The following is a 22,238-nucleotide window of genomic DNA, read 5'->3' as shown; positions in this document are numbered from 1 at the left end:
GCAGCAGCAGTAGCAGCAAGGTAAATGTTGACAGGCATAAGTCATATAAACACACACTCTGGGACTTCCTTAGTGGTGCAGTGGCTAAGACTCTGTGCTCCCAATTCAGGGGGCCTGGGTTCAGTCCCTGGTTATGGAACTAGATCCCATATGCCACAATAAGAGTTTAAATTCTGCAACTAAAGGCTGCACACGCTGAAATGAAGATCGAAGATCCCACGTTCAGCAACTAAAACCCAGTGCATCTAAATAAAAAATAAATATTATTTTTAAAAAACAGAATCTTTGGGATCCTCAATTATTTTTAAGAGTGTAAAGCAGTCCTCAGCCAATTTAGTTTGCCAACAGCTATACTGGTGAAGGAGTCACTGAGCTGAACTCAAACCCTGATTTCACCCCACAGGCCAGGCACCTGCCACTTAGCCACAGTTCACCTGGTTTTCCACACCCCCAATGCCCCCCTCCCCGCCTTGTTTCCTGTCAGTCAGATTAGAAAACAGTGTAGCCCAGTGGATATAGCACAGGTTTTAGAAAGACCGACCCCATCGCTCACAAAATGTGTGACTTCAGAAAGATCATCTCCCCTCTTGGCACCTTTATTTCCTCACCCTTAAAAGAGGGAGATTGTGGAAGAGATAGAAAGTTGTCTGGATCTATTCCTCCCTTCTTTCTTAGAAAACTGCTGGGCACAGAGCCACTGAGAACAAAGATTTGATTTTTCAGCCTCCCTTGCAGCTGGGAGTGGTCGTAAGACTAAGCTTTGCTCCCCTCGCTAACCCCAACATAAGCAGGAAGGTCGTGTGTGACTCCCAAGAAGCAGCCTCCAAAGGAAGAGGTGCTTCTTTCAACCCTTCTCTTTCTATGACTGGAATGTGGTCATGATGTCTGATGCTTAAGCTGCCATTTGGGGCCATGAGGCTGAGGACAACAGGGAAACAAGACTGAAGGACCCTTCACCCAACACCATGGCATCAGTACTGGACATCCCCCTCTGAACTCCTTCTCAGTGAGAGAGAGATGCACTGCTCTACCTTGAAAGCTGTTTCTACTTTAGCTATCCTGGCACAGCAGGACCTAGTCTTAACTGAGATGGCAATGCCTGCCTTCAACTTTCCCGCAAAATAAAACTAAATGACGTAACACAGGGAGCGCAATCGACTGCTTGTAACTATTCTCATTGCCTGCTGTCAGTACTAGCCAACAGCTCAAAGATGGCTTCTCCTCAGCTCTCTGCTAAACCATCCTGGCAGGGAGACCAAAGAGGGTCAGCTAATTCACTTCCAGCATCTCCCTGGCTCCGATGCCCAGCATTAGCTACTTCTCCCTTCCTGCATCTCTCGTCTGTGGTGCCAGAGGCTGGCGAGAGTGCGCCAGCCCCGGTCCATCAAGCCATGACCTCACCCTGCCTGGGTGGGTGTGCAGACCCAATTGGAGTCCAACTTAATCACATTTTCAGTTCATTAAAAAGCACCAGGCCTCCTCCCTGGAGATGCTAAGCCAGTTGGAGGGAGAAGGAGAGAAAAAAGTTCATCTCCCCAAGGGCAGACGGGGTGGGGGCGGTGGGGATCGAGGAGATAAAAAACAGGAGTGAGAGATCTGGAGCTTAGCTCTTGTGTTGGTTCTGGAACAGTTGACAAAGGAGCAGGGGTGGGGGGCATTCCTAGGTCTGGAGTGGACAAAGGGGAAACTAACAGATAAAGTGCAGGATTGTTCAGCCCAGCCCTGAAGTGGGTGTTCAGCGGCTGCCCCCTGGGGAGGTCTGGAGGCGCGTAGACCTGACGTGGTCCAAAGCGGTGGGTTCAGGAATTCACCCCCAGGGAAGGGCCCAGTTTCTTATTGTTCAGCCTGCAAGGATGAGTGGGGGAGGGTTGCTGATTCTATTTATAACTTCTGCCTGGCTTGGGATTCCCTCCCACATTCCAAGATCTGGCTCAAAAGACCCCATGAAACTGGCTGATAGATTTCCACTAAACGGATGCTTTCTGTGAAGCTGGAGATTCCTCTCTCTGAGAGAGAGTACAGCCTTCTTGAGAAGTAAGATAACTGGATATGTCCCTGAAGTCCCCAGTGCCATCGGAAATGGCTACAGAACCCTCCAAACGACCCATCTCCCACTCTGTGCTCCTGGGCAGCATCTGAGCAGGGGTCAGGGCAGGACCAGCTGGCCGGGAGGACAAAGGCCTGGCATCAGCCCCGGGTTCCCAGTTTGGGGTCTGTCCAAGCTCTGGGTCTGGAACAGCTCCACCCACCCTGCTCCCAGTCAGAAAAGGTCATCAGCTCTGTGATAAGAACTGTTGCACCACATGCCCCTTAACTGACTCTGGATGGCATTCACATGGTCCTCTTTCATGGCTGTTCACTGTCTCCTCTGTGTCTTGTCCCTGAGTGAGATTGCAAATACAACCTCAATTAAAAACATCTCAGTAAATACATGCCATCAGGCCCCTGCAGCTTCCTATCCTTGCCAGGAGAGGAGGAAGGGAAAGAAAGCCACTTGGGGAAGTCTCAGGAATGTGTGTGTTTGTGTGTGTCTATGTATATATACATGTGTGTGTGCATATGTGTGTATGTCTTTGTATGTGCATGTATCTAAGTGCATATGTGTATGTATAGGTGTAAATTGTGTGTGTGTGTGTGTGTGTGTGTGTGTGTGTGTGTGTGTGTGTGTGCCTATGTGTAAACTAAGCTTTAGTTTTCCGCTAAACTAAAGCATACGTTTAGTGGAAATCTATCAGCCAGTTTCATGGGACATTTTGAGCCAGATCTTGGCATATGGGGGGAAATGTGCTGGGTTAGGGATACAGCAGTGGCAATGGCACCCCCCTCCAGTACTCTTGCCTGGAAAATCCCATGGACAGAGGAGCCAGCCTACCAGTAGGCTGCAGTCCATGGGGTCGCTAAGAGTCGGTCACGACTGAGCAACTTCACTTTCACTTTTCATTTTCATGCATTGGAGAAGGAAATGGCAACCCACTCCATTGTTCTTGCCTGGAGAATCCCAGGGACGGGGGAGCCTGGTGGGCTGCGGTCTATGGGGTCGCACAGAGTTGGACACGACTGAAGCGGCTTAGCAGCAGCAGCAGCAGGGATGCATTTGCATCTGCTTAATTTAAGGGTAGCTTCCCTGGTATGGCTCAGGCAAAGAATCTATCTGCAATGCAGAAGATGAGGGAGACTCAGGTTCAATCCCTGGGTGGGGAAGATCCCCTGGAGGAGGAAATGACAACCCACTCCAGTATTCTTGCCTGGGAAATTTCATGGACAGAAGAGCCTGGCGGGTTACAGTTCATGGGGTTGCAGAGAGTCAGACACGACTGAGCAACTGAACACACACACACAATTTAAGGAAAAACTTGAAACCCAGTGGCAGCCCCTGAACTCTGCCATGAGGCTAGACCTCCAAAGGCAGAATGGCCAGCGTCACTGTCCCACCACCACCACCAGCCCGCGGGCTCCCTGCCCCTCCTGCCTCCCTGCACTCAGATGAGTGAGGGGATTTGTCGGAAAGGGAAAGGGTGCTTATTTTCTCAGTGGTCGGTATCGGGCAGAGCTTTGCTGGTCTTCAGAGGGGAGACTGAGCTGCAGAACAGGGGTGCAACTACGTGAGGACACAGCAAAGCTCTAGAAACTGCGGATTTTGGCAAAGTTGGCAGTCCCCAAAATAAATCCTCACTCCTTAACCTCTGGATGACTTGAGAGAGCAGTTCTCATACCACAGAAAGGGGAATGTGTGTGTGTGTGTATACATGTGTGTATGCATGTGTATATGTGTGTGCATATGTGTGTATGTGTATTTACAGGCGTATATCGTGTATGTGTGTGTATGTGTATATGTGTGTCTTTGAGTGTGTTGCGTACGTGTATGTATATATGTATTCGTGTGTATGTGTATATGTTTGTGTACTGTATGTGTGTATGCATGTGTATATATAGGTGTGTATGTGTATTGTGTGTGTATATGAGTGTGTGTGTGTATACGTGTGTATAAATAGGCATGTATATGTGTGCATAAGTGAAGTGAGTGAAGTCGCTCAGTCGTGTCCAACTCTTTGCGACCCTGTGGACTGTAGCCTACCAGGCTTCTCCGTCCATGGGGTTCTCCAGGCTTGTGTTCAAAACCCAACTCAGATCTACTCATCGCTGGGACCAAGTGGGTGGGCCCCCTCTGCAGAGCCAGGTCAGGTCCCCGATAACTAACTCCTCCAGGGTTCCTGGATTACAAGGATCTCTTCTTGAGATGTACTGACCTTCCCTAAACCAGACTCTCCTGGCACAGTTGCTCTCTCTTAAGAATCACAACTATTCTACCAAACAAACAAACGTAACAAAATTCATCCCAATCTCCAAGAGAAGTCTATCCTAGGCCATGAACGCAGGAGGCCAGGAGAGGAAGCAAGGATGCCAGGAGTGGACATGGCCAGTAAGCCCTCAGCTCTGCCAGGGAATTGAGTCCCTCTGCCACCAGGTCACCTCCCTCCAGGCCTGTGAGCTTCCTCCCAGGGCAGCTGTGGGCAGAAATAGGAGAAAGAGCTGGGTAGGCACTTTGCAAATAAAAGGCATGGGCAATATTTCATGCAGGGAACTGTTATGGTCATTCAAAAGTAAACGTGAGTGTTTACAAATGTTAGCTCCAGTGCAGACAGGTGACTTCTTAGGGGAAGAGGCTTTACAGGTGAACGGTGGGCTCTTCAGAGGAGGAGGCAAGGGGGAGAAGATGTGCAGACATGAACAGCAACAGAAGAAAAGAAATAAGGATTGTGTTCACTCACACACACACAAAACGCTAAAATCAGAACCAGTGGAAAACAGGCAATCTGGGGCTGTTAGGTGACTGACAGGAGCACCACTGGACGCAAAGTCCTGAGTAAGATTTGGAGAAAGCAGACTGCAGGGATCTTGCTTCCCCAGTATTCAGCGCCACTGAGGGGGCTTCCCTTGTGGCTCAAGAAGGTAAAGAGTCTGCCTGCAGTGCAGGAGACCCAGATTTGATCCCTGGGTCAGGAAGATCCCCTGGAGAAAAGAATGTCGACCCATTCTGGTATTCTTACCTGGAGAATTCCACAGACAGATGAGTCTGGCAGGCTACAGCCCATGGGGTCACAACAAGTTGGACATGACTAAGCGACTGCTGCTGCTGCTTCTGCTAAGTCACTTCAGTCGTGTCCGACTCTGTGCGACCCCATAGACGGCAGCCCACCAGGTTCCTCGGTCCCTGGGATTCTCCAGGCAAGAACACTGGAGTGGGTTGCCATTTCCTTCTCCATTCATGAAAGTGAAAGTGAAGTCACTCAGTCGTGTCCAACTCTTAGCAACCCCATGGACTGTAGCCCACCAGGCTCCTCCCATCCATGGGATTTTCCAGGCAAGAGTACTGGAGTGGAAGGCCATTGCCTTCTCTGAACTAAGCGACTAACACTCCCTAAATTCCTTAAAACAGCACTTTCCCAGCAGAGGATGGTAAAGTGTCTCAAGAAAAGGGTGTCTTTTTCTAATTAGAAAGAACATCGCATAGACCAGATGCATCCCCCACCCAGCCTCCCGGAGCCCTGGCCTTCACACTGCAGACAGGACTGCAGGATAAAAACTAAGACCCCTGTCTAAGGTTCAACCTACGCTGACACTTCCGAGGCTGTCAGATTTTTTTTTTTTAAGTGACCTAAGGATCTTTCTAAAACCTTCACTGTGCAGTGGAGTTACCTGCAAATGAATACCAATTATTTGAGTATCTATAGCTTGGCACTTTTTATTACTAGGTCTGCACCCTAAGCCCCAGACGCCAGCAGCCCTGCCCTCGGAGAAGCTAAATAGAACGGCAAATCTGTGTGCAATCAAACAAGCCATTATGCATCCCAGTAGAGAGGCTCTGGTTTGTTGGCATAACAAGGAAACATTCATTCCCCTGGGTATAAGTAATATGACCTGGCTCTCAACGAGCTGACTCCTTGCTGCTACCTCGGAAAGACAGAGAGCTCCTGGCAGCTGGGTCAGCACCATCTCCCCTACCGAACACTTGGCCACAGTGGCAGACACTTGTAAGGGTATTTACCAGCCCTGACTTCTGACTGAACCCAGTGACCCAGTGACACCCAACAGGCTGTAGACAATTCCAGAGATGGCAGTTATCACCTCCCTGGAGATGTCTTTGTGCTTCCCAGCCAATGAGGGCGCCCCGCTGGTGGACAAACACAGCCTGATTGGATGATGAAGCCCCGCCCCCTCTTCTCAGGTAAACAGCCTGAAACTGGAGTTCGGGAGGAACTTGTGCCTTGGGAGGTGTGAGTTCGGGGGCCTTGGCCCAGCTCTGAGAACTTAGTAACCAGTTTCTTAAACTGCTCCCAGGACACTGGTTAGTAAGAACCTTAACACCCAGAAGACAAAGTGAGTAGCGAGTGTACAGCTGGAGCTCCCAAAGGCCCAGGGGAAACAAACAGGGCCTCTGTGGATTCTCTGCCCCCACCTCCCATCCCCCTCTGTCTCCAGGAGACAGAGTGCCAGGCTGCCTCCTCCACTCAGGCCTCTGTATCAGATTTCCCCGTTTGGAAATCCTGTCTTCACCCCCTACTTCTTAGGTGTAAATGAGAGTATTCCTTTATACCCTGAGGGTGGGAGCATTTATCTTGAGCTTATCCTGTGATGCCTGTGTTTTGCAAACTAAAGTGAGACAAAGCCCATGCCCTGGGTGTCAGCGGTGCCCATGAGCTGCCCACCTAACTCGCCAACTAACCCCCCCACCCCCTACCCCTCCTATCCCCCGTCACACACCTCAATCCTACCCCTGCCTAGAGAACACTGGAAAGGGCAGAAGACAGCTAACTACAACCATAGGTGGAAGTTTAAGTTTGGAAACAAAAGGAAGAGATGATAAAATCCCTTCTTCTCTACTCCTCGCTGCTCAGGGCCCCTGGAGCCCCCTCAGCCCCAAATTCCCCTGGGTTACAAGCAGCCCCAGAAGGAAAGCTGGCTTCTGCCTGTTCCCCACCCTCCGTGTCCAGGTGCCTCTGAACCTCACTCTCCTTCTAACCCCACGCTGTGCTCAACTGCCCCAGAAATAATGGGGTTATAGCTGGAGAGGAGGAGAGAAAGAAGGAATTTTGAGCTTAGCACTTCAAGTGTTGTGTGTGTTTGGCCTGAGCTTGGTGGGCTGTACTAGTCGGTCACGACTGAGCGACTTCACTTTCACTTTTCACTTTCATGCATTGGAGAAGAAAATAGCAACCCACTCCAGTGTTCTTGCCTGGAGAATCCCAGGGATGGCGGAGTCTGGTGGGCTGCCATCTATGGGGTCACACAGAGTAGGACACGACTGAAGCGACTTAGCAGCAACAGCAGCAGCACCCCACTCCTGCTCTCAAAGTGCGGCCACCCCAGGGGCAAATGCAAACTCAGAAGTAATAATAACAACAATAACAGCTCAGCCAATTGAGCCCCACTGGGCTAAGCACTCCACATGTATCCTTTTATCCTTATGGTAGCCCGTAAGGATACGTGGAGCAGGCACTTGTCCTGTGTTTCTTTTACATATGTGGAAACTGAGGCTTAGAGAAGGCAAGTGTCCTCCCCAGAGTTATCAGTCTGGTAAATGGTCCAGGGATAGGAAAGCTGGAAGGGCTACAAGGGCAAAGTGTCTGCTATTTCAACGTTTTCCTGAAAAGAAGAGGGAACTACCCCCTTTCCCAAGACAACACCCTCTCCTCCCGGGGTTTGGAACTCAGCCTGTCTCTCAGCTGCCAGTTCTGTGCTATGTTCTAGGTGACAGAGATGTTTAGGGACTAGCTGGGAAACCCTAGCACCACTGAAACGCTGGAAACCCAAGGAAAAGAGGCGTTAGGAATGGACTTGTTGATTCATTAGAGATTGTGTTTCCAGTGTAGGCAGCTGAAATGAGCATGACCCAGAGCATTTTCCTGCGCCTGACATACTCCTTGGTTCAGAAGATAACTGTTCCTTGAAAGTGGAAAGACAGTAACTAATAATGAAGCTTTCTCATGCTAAGGTAAGGGTGTGTGTGTGTGTGCTGTGGTGAGTTTTATTTAGCTTCTGGAATAGGAGTAAGCTAGAGTTTCTCCACTTATGTGCAGATTTGTTCTACAAATGAAGAATCCTCAGTTATGATTGTGGGGTGGCCCATTCCCTGGATAAATGACCCCATCTAATTTGCATCCATCCATCCATTGAATATTTACTGAGTGAAAGTGTTAGTCACTTCAGTTGTGTCCACCTCTTTGTGACCTCATGGATTGTAGCCCTCCAGGCTCCTCTGTCCATAGGGATTTCCCAGACAAGAACACTGGAGTGGGTTGCCATGCCCTCCTCCAAGGGATTTTCCCGACCCAGGGATCAAACCCAGGTCTCCTGCATTGGAGGCATCTGAGCCACCAGGGAAGCTCTATTATCAACTCTCTCTTTAGCTCAACCCAGAGAAACACACAATCAAAGAGTTTTAGAGCTGAAGGCAGCAAGATTCATGGAGCCAGACTCCTGAGGGAAAACAAGTCTGGAATCATCACTTGGGTGGCCTGAGGTGGTACAGCCAGAACAGCGGAGGAGGGGGCAGGGCAGGGTGTGGACTCTGACTCTGCAGTGCTCGCTGATGACTCAGGGCAGCTCCTTAATCGCACCTCTCCACCCAGCTCTGGTTTCCTCATCACTCTGCACAACCACACAGTCCCAGAGGAGGGGCTTACTTGGCCTGTCAAGTCCCATCATGGCAGTGGTTCTGGGGATAAGCAGAGGTCACCCTCTCCCTGCACGATGGTAGGTTGGAACATCGTGCATGCTCCCTGGATGGGAGGCAGGGAGGTGACGCTGTCAGGTAGCCAAGCTCTACAGGGGACATTGCATGCAATGCAGACGCCCTTCGGAGCAGGACTCACCCACCGGAAGCTGAGCACATTGGCTGCTGGGGGCTCATAGCCGAGTCTTTCTGCAGGCACTGCCCTCAGTCTAGGGGAGCTATCCTGCCTCCTCGTCCAGAGGCAGCCTCCACCCAGTGACCGACTGGTCAATGTGGGCCCCCCTCGCCCCATGGGGCCACCCAGCTTTCAGAACTCCTTGAAGGGCCAGCTGAGGCCTTGATTGGAACTACACAGCATTCAGCTTCTCCCCCTGCACAGCCCTGCCTCTCTCACACCCTGAGAGCCACTCCCTGCTCACAAACTTCCACTTTCCGGGAAGCTGACTTACAAGGATCTCAATCCCCAGACAGCGGCGGAGTCTCTGAGCGCAGCCTGTTCAGGGCACTGCATGTTGACAAGAGCCCAGCCGCACCCCGGAGCCATACTGCTCCCTCCTCCCTCAGCCCTGGCAGCCTGACCCCTGAGAAGAGGAGGTCCTCCATCGAGGGAGGTCTTTCCCACCTAAAGCGTCATCCTCCCAACACCCCCCACACAGAAGCACAGACCATCTTGTCTCCACCTACAGAAGGCGGAGGCAAGGTACGTCCTGCAGCTCACTCCCACCTGGACCCCTTCTCCCCAAGTGGGATCATAAAGGGTAACCCTGAAGAGGAAGGAGCTGCTAAGAACTGGGGGAGAGATGGGCAGAGTCACCACCGGAGCTGAGACTCAGATGGAAGCACGTGGACAAGGAAGCCACGTGACCATGGAGGGAGCGAGTGAAGGGATGGGGCCACAAGCCAAGGGGACCTGCACCCAAGGACCTGGAAGAGAGAGGGGGTCTCTCCCCTAGACCTCCGGAGGGACCCAGCTCTGCAGACACCTTGAAACCAAATTCAGCCTTCTGGACTCCTGTACTGTAAGAATATATATCCATAGCTGTAAGTCACTGGGTTTGAGACAGTCAGCCACTCCAGCCTCAGGAAACTTTGACAATATCCAAGCTGGTGGCTGGTAGCAGGCCCTGCCCCTCCCTTCCCCACAACGTCTCCCCTCCCCCACCCAAATGTAAAGTAACCCCCTCCCTGCTGATTATTAGTGAGACTTGCCCCCTGTTTGTGCTTTATAACAACCACTTATCTGGCCCTTAAAAAGATATGGTTTTCTAGACTTCCTTGGTGGCACAATGAATAAGAATCCACCCGCAATGCAGGGGACGCGGGTTCGATTCCTGGCCGGAGCAACTAAGCCTGCGAGCCACAGCTACTGCAGCCTGCACGCCCTAGAGCCCATGCTCTGCAACCAGAGGAGCCACCACAGTGAATAGGCCAGGGACCGCAACCGGCAAAGCAACGAAGACCCAGAGTGCCCAAAAATAAATATTTTTTTAAATGGTTTTCCACAGCAGAATTTCAGACAGGTAGCAGGTGACAGTGGGGATATCTGGGGCTGAGGGGGCGTTGGAATGTAAAACAGGAAAGTATAATAACTTGCTGTACTGACTCATTGGACCAGGCCCATCTCTAGAGTTCCAGGCCCAGGACAGTATTATTAACAAGATTAGGGTCAGCCCAACTCTAACCACAGCTGGTTTTCCAGAGGAAAGCGGTGCACGGGACGCAGAGCAGCCAGAGGGACCCTCTAGCGTGGACCCTGTCCTCCCCAGGATGGAGGACCTGGGATGGGACCTCATTTTGCCTCTTGACTCCTAAAGCCCCGAACCACCCAGATCACGCCCAGCCTAGATGACCCACCTTCTGCAGCTCAGAAGAGATGTTGCAGGAGCTGCTGGGAGGGGACACCCGTGGGCACCGCTGCTCCTCACTGCTCAGGGCCCAGGAGTTTGCAAAGTCGTAGGGGTCTGAGGTCAGGGTTCCTGTAGAGAAAGGTTCAGGAGGATGGAGCCATGGTCATGAGACCTGGGACTGCTGGGTGAAAACTCCAGGTCTGTAGGCACCTGAATCAGCTTTGTTTACATTTGAACATAGGCCTCTGCAGCAGGGGTTTTGATGTTATTTAGTTACTCAATCATGTCCGACTCTTTGTGACCCCATGGATTGTAGCCCACTACAGTGGGCTCCTCTGTGCTTGGGAATTTTCCAGGCAAGAATACTGGAGTGGGTTGCCATTTCCTCCTGCAGGGGATCTTCCCAATCCAGGGATCAAACCCATGTCTCTTGCATTGGCTGGCAGGTTCTTTACCACCAGGATTCTTTTCTGAGCCACCAGGGTAGCCCACATAAGTGTTTATGTAATTGAAATTTCCAGAAGAAAAATGAGGATTAGCAGTGGTTTTCACATAGTCCATATCACTATACTTCCTATTTCTCATGAACACACACATGCACGCACACACACGTGCACACGTACACATAAACTGGCCTTTTGGGCAGTGCAGAGGACCACCTTTTATAGATTTCATGTGCGAAGTTCCATCACAGTGGCACAGGAGGTCCTGTTCAGATCATCCAGCATTTATCAAACATCTACCATGTGGGGAATTCAAAGTTGAACCAAGTCAGGTCTGAGGATCCCCAAGATCTGATTTGAGGACGGATCTAGGCCTTGAGGCGGAATGCTGAGATAAAGTTCATGAGATAAATTGAGGTGAGGACTCAGGGAAGGTAGAGCACCAGGGGAGGAGTCCCAGTGTAGGTTGGTGAGCAGGGTAACACAACCACGCCCTCTGGGAATGCTGTCCCAGAAAATCTAACCTTCTTGAGTCCTGAAGTCATCTTCGGCAAAGATGTTAAAGTCACCGCACAGCCCACAGGTCTTGTTGAAGTGTCTGTCCGACAGCAGGATTTGGAAGTTCCCGCTGCTGTCGATCCTGGCCACAAAGCCATAAGACTCGCTGGACAGCTTGTGGTACCCAGCCTCGGTGTCCAGGTACAGCCCTCTGGTGGCATAGGGCATGGAGACACTGGGGAGACAGGAGGAGCTCAGGAAGGGGCCGTTTTCTGGGAGTCCCTCCACCCATCAACCTGACCCTGTTCTGCAGGGTTCAGACTGCCATGCAGAAGCTGAGAGCCTGGTCTCGGAGTCAGGATTCCCCACTCTCACCAACCCTTCTCACCTCCTCCGGGCACATGTACTTTCTCTCTCTGGGCCCCACTCCTTTGTCTGAAAAATGAGGGCGAGCACAAGGGGAATTCCCAGGGCCTCTTCTAATTTGAACTTTCTGGGCTCCGACTTACTGCTGGCCCCCCTGCAGCACAGTACCGTTGACAAACACATGGATGTCGAAAAATTCCCCGAGGTACACAGAGAGACCCACTCTTCTACCAGCTTGGAAGTCCCCTGAAAAAGAAAAGAATTATTTAAACAGGGTAGCAATTATCACCCAAAAACCGTGAATGCATTTATTTATAACCATCATCTCTGTAATCTTATCTCAGGGGGAAACTCCCCCGCAAAGAGTTAACAAATGGGCAACAGAAATCTCCCCCCAAATCTCATATGCTCACTCATCTTTCCATACATCTAGAAATATTTATTGAGTGCCTTCTGTATACGAGGCCCTCTAATAGTCTATTCCTTTAAAGTGAAGTCACTCAGTCGTGTCCGGCTCTTTGTGACCCCGTGGACTGTAGCCCACCAGGCTTCTCCATCCATGTGGTTTTCCAGGCAAGAATACTGGAGTGGGTTGCCATAAGGAAAATGTAAAATCCTGACTCCTTCCTTCTGGGAGCTTACAATCAAAGTATAAAGATAAAATTAAGCATGAGTCAAATACATTGTAAAGCAGTGAATTCAAAGCCACCATGTGAGTTATTGGTGACATGACCTCTGGGATATGTTATTTAAAATGGTCTCTTAGAAAGGGAACCCTCCTACACTGTTGGTGGGATTGTAAATTGGTGCAACTACTATGGAAAATAGTATGGCAATTACTCAAAAAATTCAAAATAGTTTCCATATGATCCAGTGATGCCACCCGTAGGCGTATATCCAGATAAAACTGTAGTTCAAAAAGATACATGCGTCCCTATGTTCACAACAGCACTGTTTACAATAACCAAGACATGGAAGCAACCTGAGTGTCTACCAGCAGAGAGGAATGGGTAAGGAAGAGTGATACACACACACAACGGAATACTGCTTAGCCATGAAAACGAATACAATGCCATTTGCCTCAACGTGGCTGGGGCTAGAGATTATCATACTAAGTGAAATAAGTCAGGAAGAGACAGACAAATACCATATGAGCTCACTTATACGGGGAATCTTAAATATGACATAGATGAACATACCTACGAAACAGAATCAAGGACATAGAGAACAGACTGGCGATTGGCAAGGGGAGGGGGGAGAAGGCTGGACTGGAAGTCTGGGATTCCCAGGATGCATAAACAGCAAGGTCCTACTGTATAGCACAGGGAACTATATTCAATATCCTATGATAAACATAATGGAAAAGAATATGAAAAAGAATGTGTGTGTGTATGTATGCATGTATAACTGAGTCACTTTGTTGTACAGCAGTAATAAACACAGCGTTGTAATTCAAAAAACGTGAAAGTATTAGTCGCTCGGTCTTGTCCAACTCATTTGCAACCCCATGGACTGTAGCCCACCAGGCTCCTCTGTCCGTGGCATTCTCCAGGCAAGAATACTGGAGTGGGTTGCCATTCCCTTCTCCAGGGCATCTTTCTTGACCCAGGGATCGAACCTGGGTCACCTGCTTTGCAGGCAGATTCTTTACTGTCTGAGAAAATAAATTTTTAAAAAGTTCTTGCCCAGAAAGTGGAGTAAAAACACCAATGACTTCATGATCCAGTGTGCACACACACACATTTCCCACGACACCCTTACCCTTACCAGAGCCATGAGCTCTGGTAATTTCAGAAGTCTTCTAATCTTTTCTGTTTAATTTTTTTTAATGCTGGAGACAACAATAATATTCATTTTATGACCCATAGTTTTTGACTCAGTTCCAAAACATTGGCCTAACTGACTCCATTTTACAGATGGAGAGACTGAGGCCCAAGTATACAACAGGTTTTCTCCACCTCGGCGCTGTTGACACTGGGGGCCAGATACTTCTCTGCTGTGGGGGCCACTCTGTGCATGTAGGTCATTAGCAGCATCCTTGGAGTCTGCCTGTCAGATGCCACTAGTGTCCACCCCCAGTTGTGACAACCCCAAATGCCTCTAGGCTCCATGTCCTCTGGGGGGAAAATCACCCAGGTTGAGAACTACTAGCTTATACCACTAACCGCACCGGGCTTTCTGACTCCAAGTCCAAACCTCCCTTTGTCACAAAAACTTCTTAAAGGAGCATCTGAGTGCTCAGGGTTGTGAACCGCTAATGCAGGGGAGAACCCACCATCAGTCCTGTTCTTTATTTGCCTCCTACTCTCCTGGCAGAACTTGGGAAGGACCCTGATGATGGGCAGCCGTTAGAAACCGCCAGCGAGCCCAGGGTCGGGGAACACTCCCACGCCCTGCAGACCAGGAGGTCTGCACTTCCTGTGCTTGCCAGAGGAAGGGCAAGGTATCCATCTCATGGGCGAGCCAGGGAAGCTCCCACTATATGCCGTCTCCTTTCTGGCCTCTTGAACTCGGAGACTGAGGATCTAAGTGAGGAAGCAAGACCTCCTCTAGGTGAGTGAGGAGCACCCTAGGAAGCCGAGTTCAACCCGAGTGCTGTCTCTGCCTTCCAAGTGTGGGACTCACTGATCCGCACCTCTAATAAACACTCCGTCCTCCACCCTGCGACTCTGATGCAGGTGGACATCAGCCTAAAGCTGCACAGCAGTGATTGATCTGACCTGGCCACGACACCCTGAGGTAGAGACAAGAGTCTCAGGCTGGGAGCTCACTCAGAACAGTGTAGGTTGTCCATGGCTCTTGGGGCTGCTATGGGAGCCAGATCCCAGTGTGGGGGCCACCAGGACTCCCAAGATCTCTCCCAGGTCCCCGTGCTGGCCAGCTAGGAGCTGAGTCCCTGGATGGAGCCTGCTGGCCGGGAGCCAGCACCAGGTCAAAGAGCCTCCCCTTTGCACCAGGTGGCCCTGCATGCTCAGACACAAACACTTTACCCAGGATGTGGACAAGGTCCACAGGAGAGGAACGGGAATTTGCGATTTGGAAGTGAGGAAACAGGATGTCATTGGAGAACAATGGAGCACAGGCGTGGGGGAGGGCATAGCTGTGCCTGCAGGACTGAAGGGCAGCCTCCAGGGCTCCCAGGTCCCTTCCCCTGACCCGGCGCCCCCTCTTCCCCGGAGCAATCATGCCAGCCCACCCTACCCAGCCCAGTTCCTCAGATTACCCGTGTCCTGCCAACACCCCACCCTCACCATCCAAAACAGACAAAGTAGCTGCCCATTTTCTCCAGCGTTATAGAATAGCAGCACAATCTGGGGTGAGAATTAAACAAATCTGCATTGAAATGTGATTGATTCATAGCCTGACTTAGGCCAATTACCTTCCAGAAAACTGACAGGCAACAAGAGCAAGTTGATAAAAGAAAAGAAGAAGAACACAGAGAGAGTATCTCTGAATTAGAGTCCTAACTCAGCCCGTCCATTCCTCCTGGCCCCTGAAACCCAAAGAAGGATGGCCAGAGAGGCCAGACTTCTGACACCACCTGCATAGACGTATGGAGGGGAGGTCAGCGTTACTTTGACCTTGAGAGACAAGTCCCCAAGTGCTCACAGTGCATTTACGACAACATGGGTGGAACTGAAGGGCACTGTACTAAGTGAAATACGGCAGATAGAGAAAGACAAATGCTGTACCACCTCACACATGAACACTTTAAAATAAAACAAGTGCACCGTGACTTCCAAGGTGGAGAAATCCACTGAGATAAACACTGGGACCACTTGAGGAGGAAGGACCTGGGCCTTCAGCTTCAGTCCTTCCAATGAATATTCAGGGTTGATTTCCTTTAGGATTGACTTGCTTGATCTCTTTGCAGTCCTAGGGACTCTCAAGAGTCTTCTCTAGCACCAGAGTTCAAAAGCATCAGTTCTTTGGTGCTCAGCCATCTTTAGGTCCAACTCTCACATCCATACATGACTACTGGAAAAGTCATAGCTTTCACTAAATGGACCTTGGTCAGCAAAGTGATGTCTATGCTTTGTAATATACTGTCTAGGTTTGCCATAGCTTTCCTTCCAAGGAGCATCTTTTAATTTCATGGGTGCAGTCACCCTTCTCCAGGGGATCTTCCCAACCCAGGGATCAAACCTAGTCTCTTTTACCATCTGAGCTGCCAAGGAAGCTGACATGCAGGGTAGTACAGCCAAAAATTAATTAATTAAAAAAAATGAAGCAGGAGAGCCCAGAGCTAAGGCCAGCTGTCAGTTCACTCAGCAGCCAGGCCAAGCCTTGCCCAGCACTGGCACACAGAGGTGCTGCAGCCGTCGTCCCAACTGATGGAGTTAACACCACGAGAGCCCTGAGCCTGCATCTCTCATGTGAGGTCTGGGTGTTGACCAAGATGCTCTCCTTGACCAAGTCTCCTTGACCACACCTAAGTAAGGCTTTTCTGAGCCTTCTGCTTGGTTAGGTCTCTACCTAGACTCTATCCCTGGCCTACTTGGTCCAATTGTAGCAAGAATCGTGGTTAGTTTAGCAAGAATCCCCTGCCCTCAATATCCAATTATATTCCTCATAACCCACTCTGCACATTGCATCACCCTGGCCTGCCATCAGCAAGAACCCTGTCAAGCTGGTTTAGCCAGACTCCCCAAGACCCTTGACATTTCCTCTTAGTAATTTCCTGTCCTGGGACTTCCCTTCCAGTGGTTAAAAATCCACTTTCCAATGGAGGGAACATGGGTTTGACCCCTGATCAGGGAACTAAGATCCCACATGCCACGGAGCAACTAAGCCTGAGTGCCATAACTAGAGAGAAATTTGCACACCACAGTGAAGACCTCACAGGCCACAACCAAGACCCAACGCCGCTGAATAAATAAGTAATGTAAATAAATATTTTAAAAAATTTCTATCCAGCCACCCACACCTGGCTCCTTGGCTATAAATCCCCACTCATCCTTGTTATATTCTTTCCTCTACTGCAAAACCCCCATTGCAGTGCCCCCACCCCGCCATGTAAAGTCTTCTTTGCTGTCCTTATAACAATTGCCACAAAAATTTTGCTGTGACAGTGTGGGTAAGTCTACTGCCATCTCCCTCTCCACCTGCCCCGCCCCGCCACAGCTAAGGACTCTGCCTTTGCTGGGTTTCACACGATCCCTCTCACATACCACACACATCTCGTGAACTGTTAGAGTGTGAAGCTCATCAAACTGCAATATTCCATCGCTGCCTCCGGCCCCACTCCCAGCCCCAGACAGTCCCCTCCCTCCTTAATACAGGAGCAAGGTCCTTCTTCCTGACAAGCCCAGGATCAAAATCCAGCTCTTGCTATCTTACCTGTCAGCCCTTGGGAGGATCATCAGCCTCCTTGGGCTTCAACTCTTCATGCGTGAAACCAAGGCGACTGCCTGCTCCCCACATCTCAGAGCTGCCTCAGGGGAGCAGAGATAACATGGGCCTGGCATCAGCCCTCTGCCAGGAACGCAGGTGATGTTCCACATCAGCTGATACTCTGACCTCCAGCTGGAATAGGCACCCTTCCTTCCCTTTTCTACATGCTTGGGCTGTTGCAAACCACTTTCTGGGTCATCATTTCTCTTGATGCTTCAGGGCTTCCAGAGCGTTGCCTGGACCCAGAGCAATGGACTTAAACACTGGAGAAGCACGAAGACTCTCCATCCACGAGGCTTCCACAGGAAGAGACCCAGGGAGAAGTCAAGGGAATCCCTAAGTCGTGGAGAGGCCGTTCCCCACCATGATCTTGGCTCAGCACTGTTGTAAGAATGAGAAACCTCAGAGCCCAACCCGACACCCTCACCTGCCAAGGATGAGCTAGGCTGCCCCCACTCCTGCCCACCCCCTTGCTCTGAATTCCTCCCATTAGGGCAAGGACTCACCTACGATCGAGAAGGAGTGTGTCTTGCAATCCCCTGCCAGGAGGTAACTACAGTCTCCCGCAAAGCTGTACATGCTCTCATCAAAGGTGTTGATGAAGTCAGCTCCGAAGAGGCTGCACCGGGCCATCGATGACTTGCCAAGAGCCCCTTCTCCACAAAGGGCCCCTGGAGGGAAAGGCCACACGTGAGTACAGCAGGTACCACCAGCTCAAACTACTGCAGCCCAGGAGAAATGAGGCTCCAGCTGTCAGAAATCAGGCTACAGGGAAGGACTTTCCATTTTAAATGACGCTAGAACTGTTGCTTTCAGCCCCCAAGAATGACCCGGGACTCCCCAATAATGGAAGAACTGCTTTTCAGGAAATCGATCTGTTTTAATGACAGATGATTTGAAGTGTATACCGCATGCTCCTTAGAGAAAATTTGGAAAATATTGAAGAAGAATAAAAAAGGAAGTTAAAATCATCTGCAACCAACGTTCAGCAGTAACTAGAGTTGACATGTTAGTGTTTGCTTTTTATTTCTATCTTACTGTGTATAAACAATGACAGTTTTTTTGCAAATTTGTCAGCAAACTGACTGAGCAAAGGACTTATAACCTGTTTATTTCTCAACATATTATGAAGAATTTATAATGTCATACTTCCAAAACATGATTTTTGGTGGGCTGTATTGTACCTTGCATTGAAATGAATTTGGTATAAGTTCTAACATTTTCCAATTTTCTGATGTGTAAATAGATTGTAATGAGTGTCCTTTAATCTACTGGTATATCTTGAATATATTAAATTCTAAGTAGATCAATAGATCAGTGAGCATAGAACCTTTGAAATGTTAACCCCTGCAAGATCGTATGGTGACACTTGCCAACTTCACCTCACAGTGTACGTGCGTATGTGTATGTGTTAGCAGGTAGGAAATCACAGCAGTCAGTCTCCAAGTTTTCTGCCTCCTCTGGCCCAGGACCCTCCTACTAGGGTTAGGGTTACAGTTAACAGGAAGATGCAGAGGAGTAACAAAAGAACATCTGCCCCTGTGGGCAGCGGGTTGGATGCTGCTGACCTAGTAATCTAAGTGGAGACGAGGGTGAGACCAGGATCAGAAAAGGGTCCCTTTTGCCATTCACAGACTCAGCATCTCAGTGAGGGGAGAAGGCAGGGTCTACAGTGGAGGAGAGCTGGCCTGAGACGCAGGAGAACTGACCTCTGATCTTGGTTCTATGAGACTTTAGAGCAGTTGTTTTTCCTCTCTGACCCTCGGCTTCTTCATCGCTACTATGGGATGTACGGCTGCACAAATAAATGAGCCCCGCCATCCATTCAAAAACTAATAATCTACCCAAGTCTTGGGTTCCTTTTCCCCCATCCTCCATCCCCATCCTAAAGGACTGTCCTGTGTAGCCCTGGTGCTTCTTAACTCCCCAATCAGAGAAGACACTTGCAGGCACCAACTCCTTGAGAAACGCACATCAGGAGCAGTGGGCTCTGCAGAAAAGAAATTAACCAGGCACCCAGTGACTGCACAGCCCCAACAGGAGCCAAACGTAGGGCTAAACACACAGGTGTGCTCTAGACACACCTGCTGACCCCTGGCAGGGGGAGGTTCCCAATGGCCCGAGGCAGAATTGAAGAGGGGCAGCACCATGGGACCTACCTGGCAAAGTGAGGGCCACAGCAAGCAGCAGCCTCGCGAGCCTGGTGGGAAGCATCTGCGGAGAAGAGGCAGAGGTGAGTGGCTGCTGGTCTGTGCTACTGGCCGCACGTGATGTGTGGAGAATTTTTTAAGCAAGAGAAAAGAATGACCCTCATTTCCCCCTTAAACATAGACTGTGCTCAGTTGCTACAGTCGTGTCCAACTCTTTGGGACCCCGTGGACTATAGCCTACCAGCTTCCTCTGTTCATGGAATTCTCCAGGCCAGAATATTGGACTGGATAGCCATTTCCTCCTCCAGGGGATCTTCCCCACCCAGGGATCGAACCGGCATCTCCTGCACTGCAGGTGGATTCTTTACAGCTGAGCCGCTGGGCAAGACCTAAACATGGACCGCTGGTCCTCCAGGTCAGGCCCAAGAGTAATAATCACTGGGTCAGAACACCAGGCATCTTTCCCCAAACAGGGGTCCCTGAGCACACGGAGAGGAAAGCTCTGCCTTGCCCTCCCTCGCCCCCTGCCAGCCTGACCCCTATCATTCCGTGATCCTTCAGCAGCTCAGAGCAGGGAGCAGCTCATTCCCTCCTCCTCCTCATCCTTCCACACTTGGCAGGAAACTGGAGAAGAGGAACTGTCTCACACTTCCATTCCTACCACAGGCACCAAGCTTCGAGAACCTTCAGGAACCAGACTTGCTGAGCAGTCACCCACAAGGTGGGCTTCCCAGGTGGTGCTAGTAGTAATGAACCCACCAGTGCTGGAGACATAAGAGACACGGTTCCATCCCTGGGTTGGGAAGATCCCCTAGAGGACATGGCAGCCCACTCCAGTATTCTTGCCTGGAGAATCCTCATGGACAGAGGAGCCTGGCTGGCTACAGTCCATGGAACTGCTAAGGACTGAAGCCACTTAAGCACACATGTAGGCATCCACAAGGTACACGAACTCCCTCTCTCATCCCTACCCCAGCACCTAGCACAATGCCCAGCACCCAGGAGGTGTTCAGGAAAAGTCTGCTGAGTTGATCTGGTAAGTGGACAGGAGTCCAGCAGCCCCGGGCGGCAGGCAGGTTCCCTGAGGCGTGACTCCCCCTCTCCAAGAAAGGGACCACTGATCTTGGCTGGCTGAGCACACCCTGTGTCCCTCAGAGCTCCAGCCACAGCGGTCTCCTCTGGAAAAGCAGCTAAATTAAGTTCAGCGTCTCTCATTTGGCCTTCCCTAATGGCTCAGATGGTAAAGAGTCTGCCTGCAATGTGGGCAGATCCTTCCTGACCCAGGGATCCAACCTGAGTCAGGAAGATCCCCAGGAGAAGGAAATGGCAACCCACTCTGGTATTCTTGCCTGGACAATCCCGTGGACAGAGGAGCCTGGTGGGCTACAGTCCATGAGGTCACAGAGAGTTGAACACAACTGAGAAACACTTTTCTGTCATCTGACATTCCCTGGGCAGGGAGGGGCAAGGGTGGGGGGGGTCCTTTCCCACCCACTGTCCCATCTGACCAAACAAGGGAGAGGCAAACCCCATCCGCATATAATTCTTCTGGGGAAGGAACACTCTGATGTCCAATATGGCCAAGCCTTGGTCTCAGCCATACATCAGGCTGCTTCCGGAAGTTACCCAGAGGTGAGGGTAGGGCTTGTCTCCTCCTGTCTGGTCAAGCACTACAAGCAGTAAAGCCCAGGCAGGAGCAGAAGCAGTCACAGAACCCCCAGAGGCAGGTGGAGAAGACGGCATTAGGAGGGCCCTTGGCTGTGAATCACTCCGGCACACTAGTCCTTGGAAGGAGAACCCCAGGTCCCCAGGGCAGGGGGTGGGAGGTCAGTCCTGCATCTCATTCCACAGTGAGCCAACCCTCCTCCCAAATCCCGTACCTTCCCCTGTGGAAGGGGGTGCAGGTGTCTCCAAGGAAGCTCAGCCTCCACAGTGCTGCAGTCAGCCCTAGGCCATGCTCTCCAGGAACTTCTGCGGCTTTGGACAGTCTTGCTGGTGAGTGATCCCCAGGCCGCGGACACCCTGTGGCCGAGGGGAGATAAAGCCCAAATCGTGACGTCTGCGGTCAGCCCGCCCGCCCCCCTCTTTTCCCACCGCAGTAGCTGTGAGCAGCCACAACAGGAGGCAGGCCTCCTCCTAATGAGCCAGAGGAAACAATGGACGGAAATGGTACTAGAAACACCTTCGAGGCGATAAGGCTTTGAACAGTTTGGTGGGAGGCCTCATAGCCTCTGCCCCAGTGAGCCTCCTGGCCCTCCAGGGCCCCCACACAAGCCCTGATCCTTCCATAGGCAGCACCCCACAAACCAGAGGACCAGGGAGGCTGGCTGTCCCAGACAGGCCGGCCCAGGCTGGGGAGGAACCCAGTCCAGAGCAACAGAGCTTCTGGATCCGATCTCCAGGGCCAGACTCCAGGGGAGTTTGGAGAAACATCTCCACCTGAGCCAGCTGAGCAACTGTGTTTAGAGGAAGGAGAGAGCTGACGCTTCCTGCCCCGCAAAGTGTGAGAGATCAGGTCCCAGCCCCCACGAGGGCCACCAGGCTGGGTCCCGGACAGAGAATGGATGCTTTACAGGTAAGGGGCCTGGTCACTGGTCCTGGCCTTTCTGAGATGATGGCTGGATGGTTGGAGGCTGTCCTCTTCCCAAAGATGCTTCCAAACCCACCTGGTGCCCTGACTCCTCCCTGACCTTACACACACACATCACATACACAACATACGCACCACACACACATAGTACATATCTACACACACACTACATATATACATACACATACAGAGTCCCTCGGACTGCAAGGAGATCCA

At 50.8% G+C, this 22,238-nt stretch overlaps 1 protein-coding gene across 1 annotated transcript in view; it reads right to left on the bottom strand.

Moving 5' to 3' along the window:
• The window catches only part of VWF (von Willebrand factor), a 122,437-nt gene extending 100,976 nt beyond the window's left edge, over positions 1–21,461 (bottom strand). The window contains exons 1-6 of the mRNA XM_052641007.1: positions 21,313–21,461; positions 19,442–19,496; positions 17,789–17,953; positions 12,032–12,134; positions 11,549–11,757; positions 10,589–10,710 (exon numbers count right to left, since the gene is read on the bottom strand). Coding sequence (XP_052496967.1) covers positions 10,589–10,710; positions 11,549–11,757; positions 12,032–12,134; positions 17,789–17,953; positions 19,442–19,496 — 654 coding nt within the window. The 5' untranslated portion in view covers positions 21,313–21,461. The remainder of the gene's footprint in view (positions 1–10,588; positions 10,711–11,548; positions 11,758–12,031; positions 12,135–17,788; positions 17,954–19,441; positions 19,497–21,312) is intronic.
• Positions 21,462–22,238: the final 777 nt, after the last annotated feature.

Source organism: Budorcas taxicolor, chromosome 5, assembly GCF_023091745.1.
Source record: "Budorcas taxicolor isolate Tak-1 chromosome 5, Takin1.1, whole genome shotgun sequence".
Taxonomy (NCBI): Eukaryota; Metazoa; Chordata; class Mammalia; order Artiodactyla; family Bovidae; genus Budorcas; species Budorcas taxicolor.
Note: the sequence above shows the minus strand (reverse complement) of the source record. Positions and strands in the feature narration are given on the sequence as shown.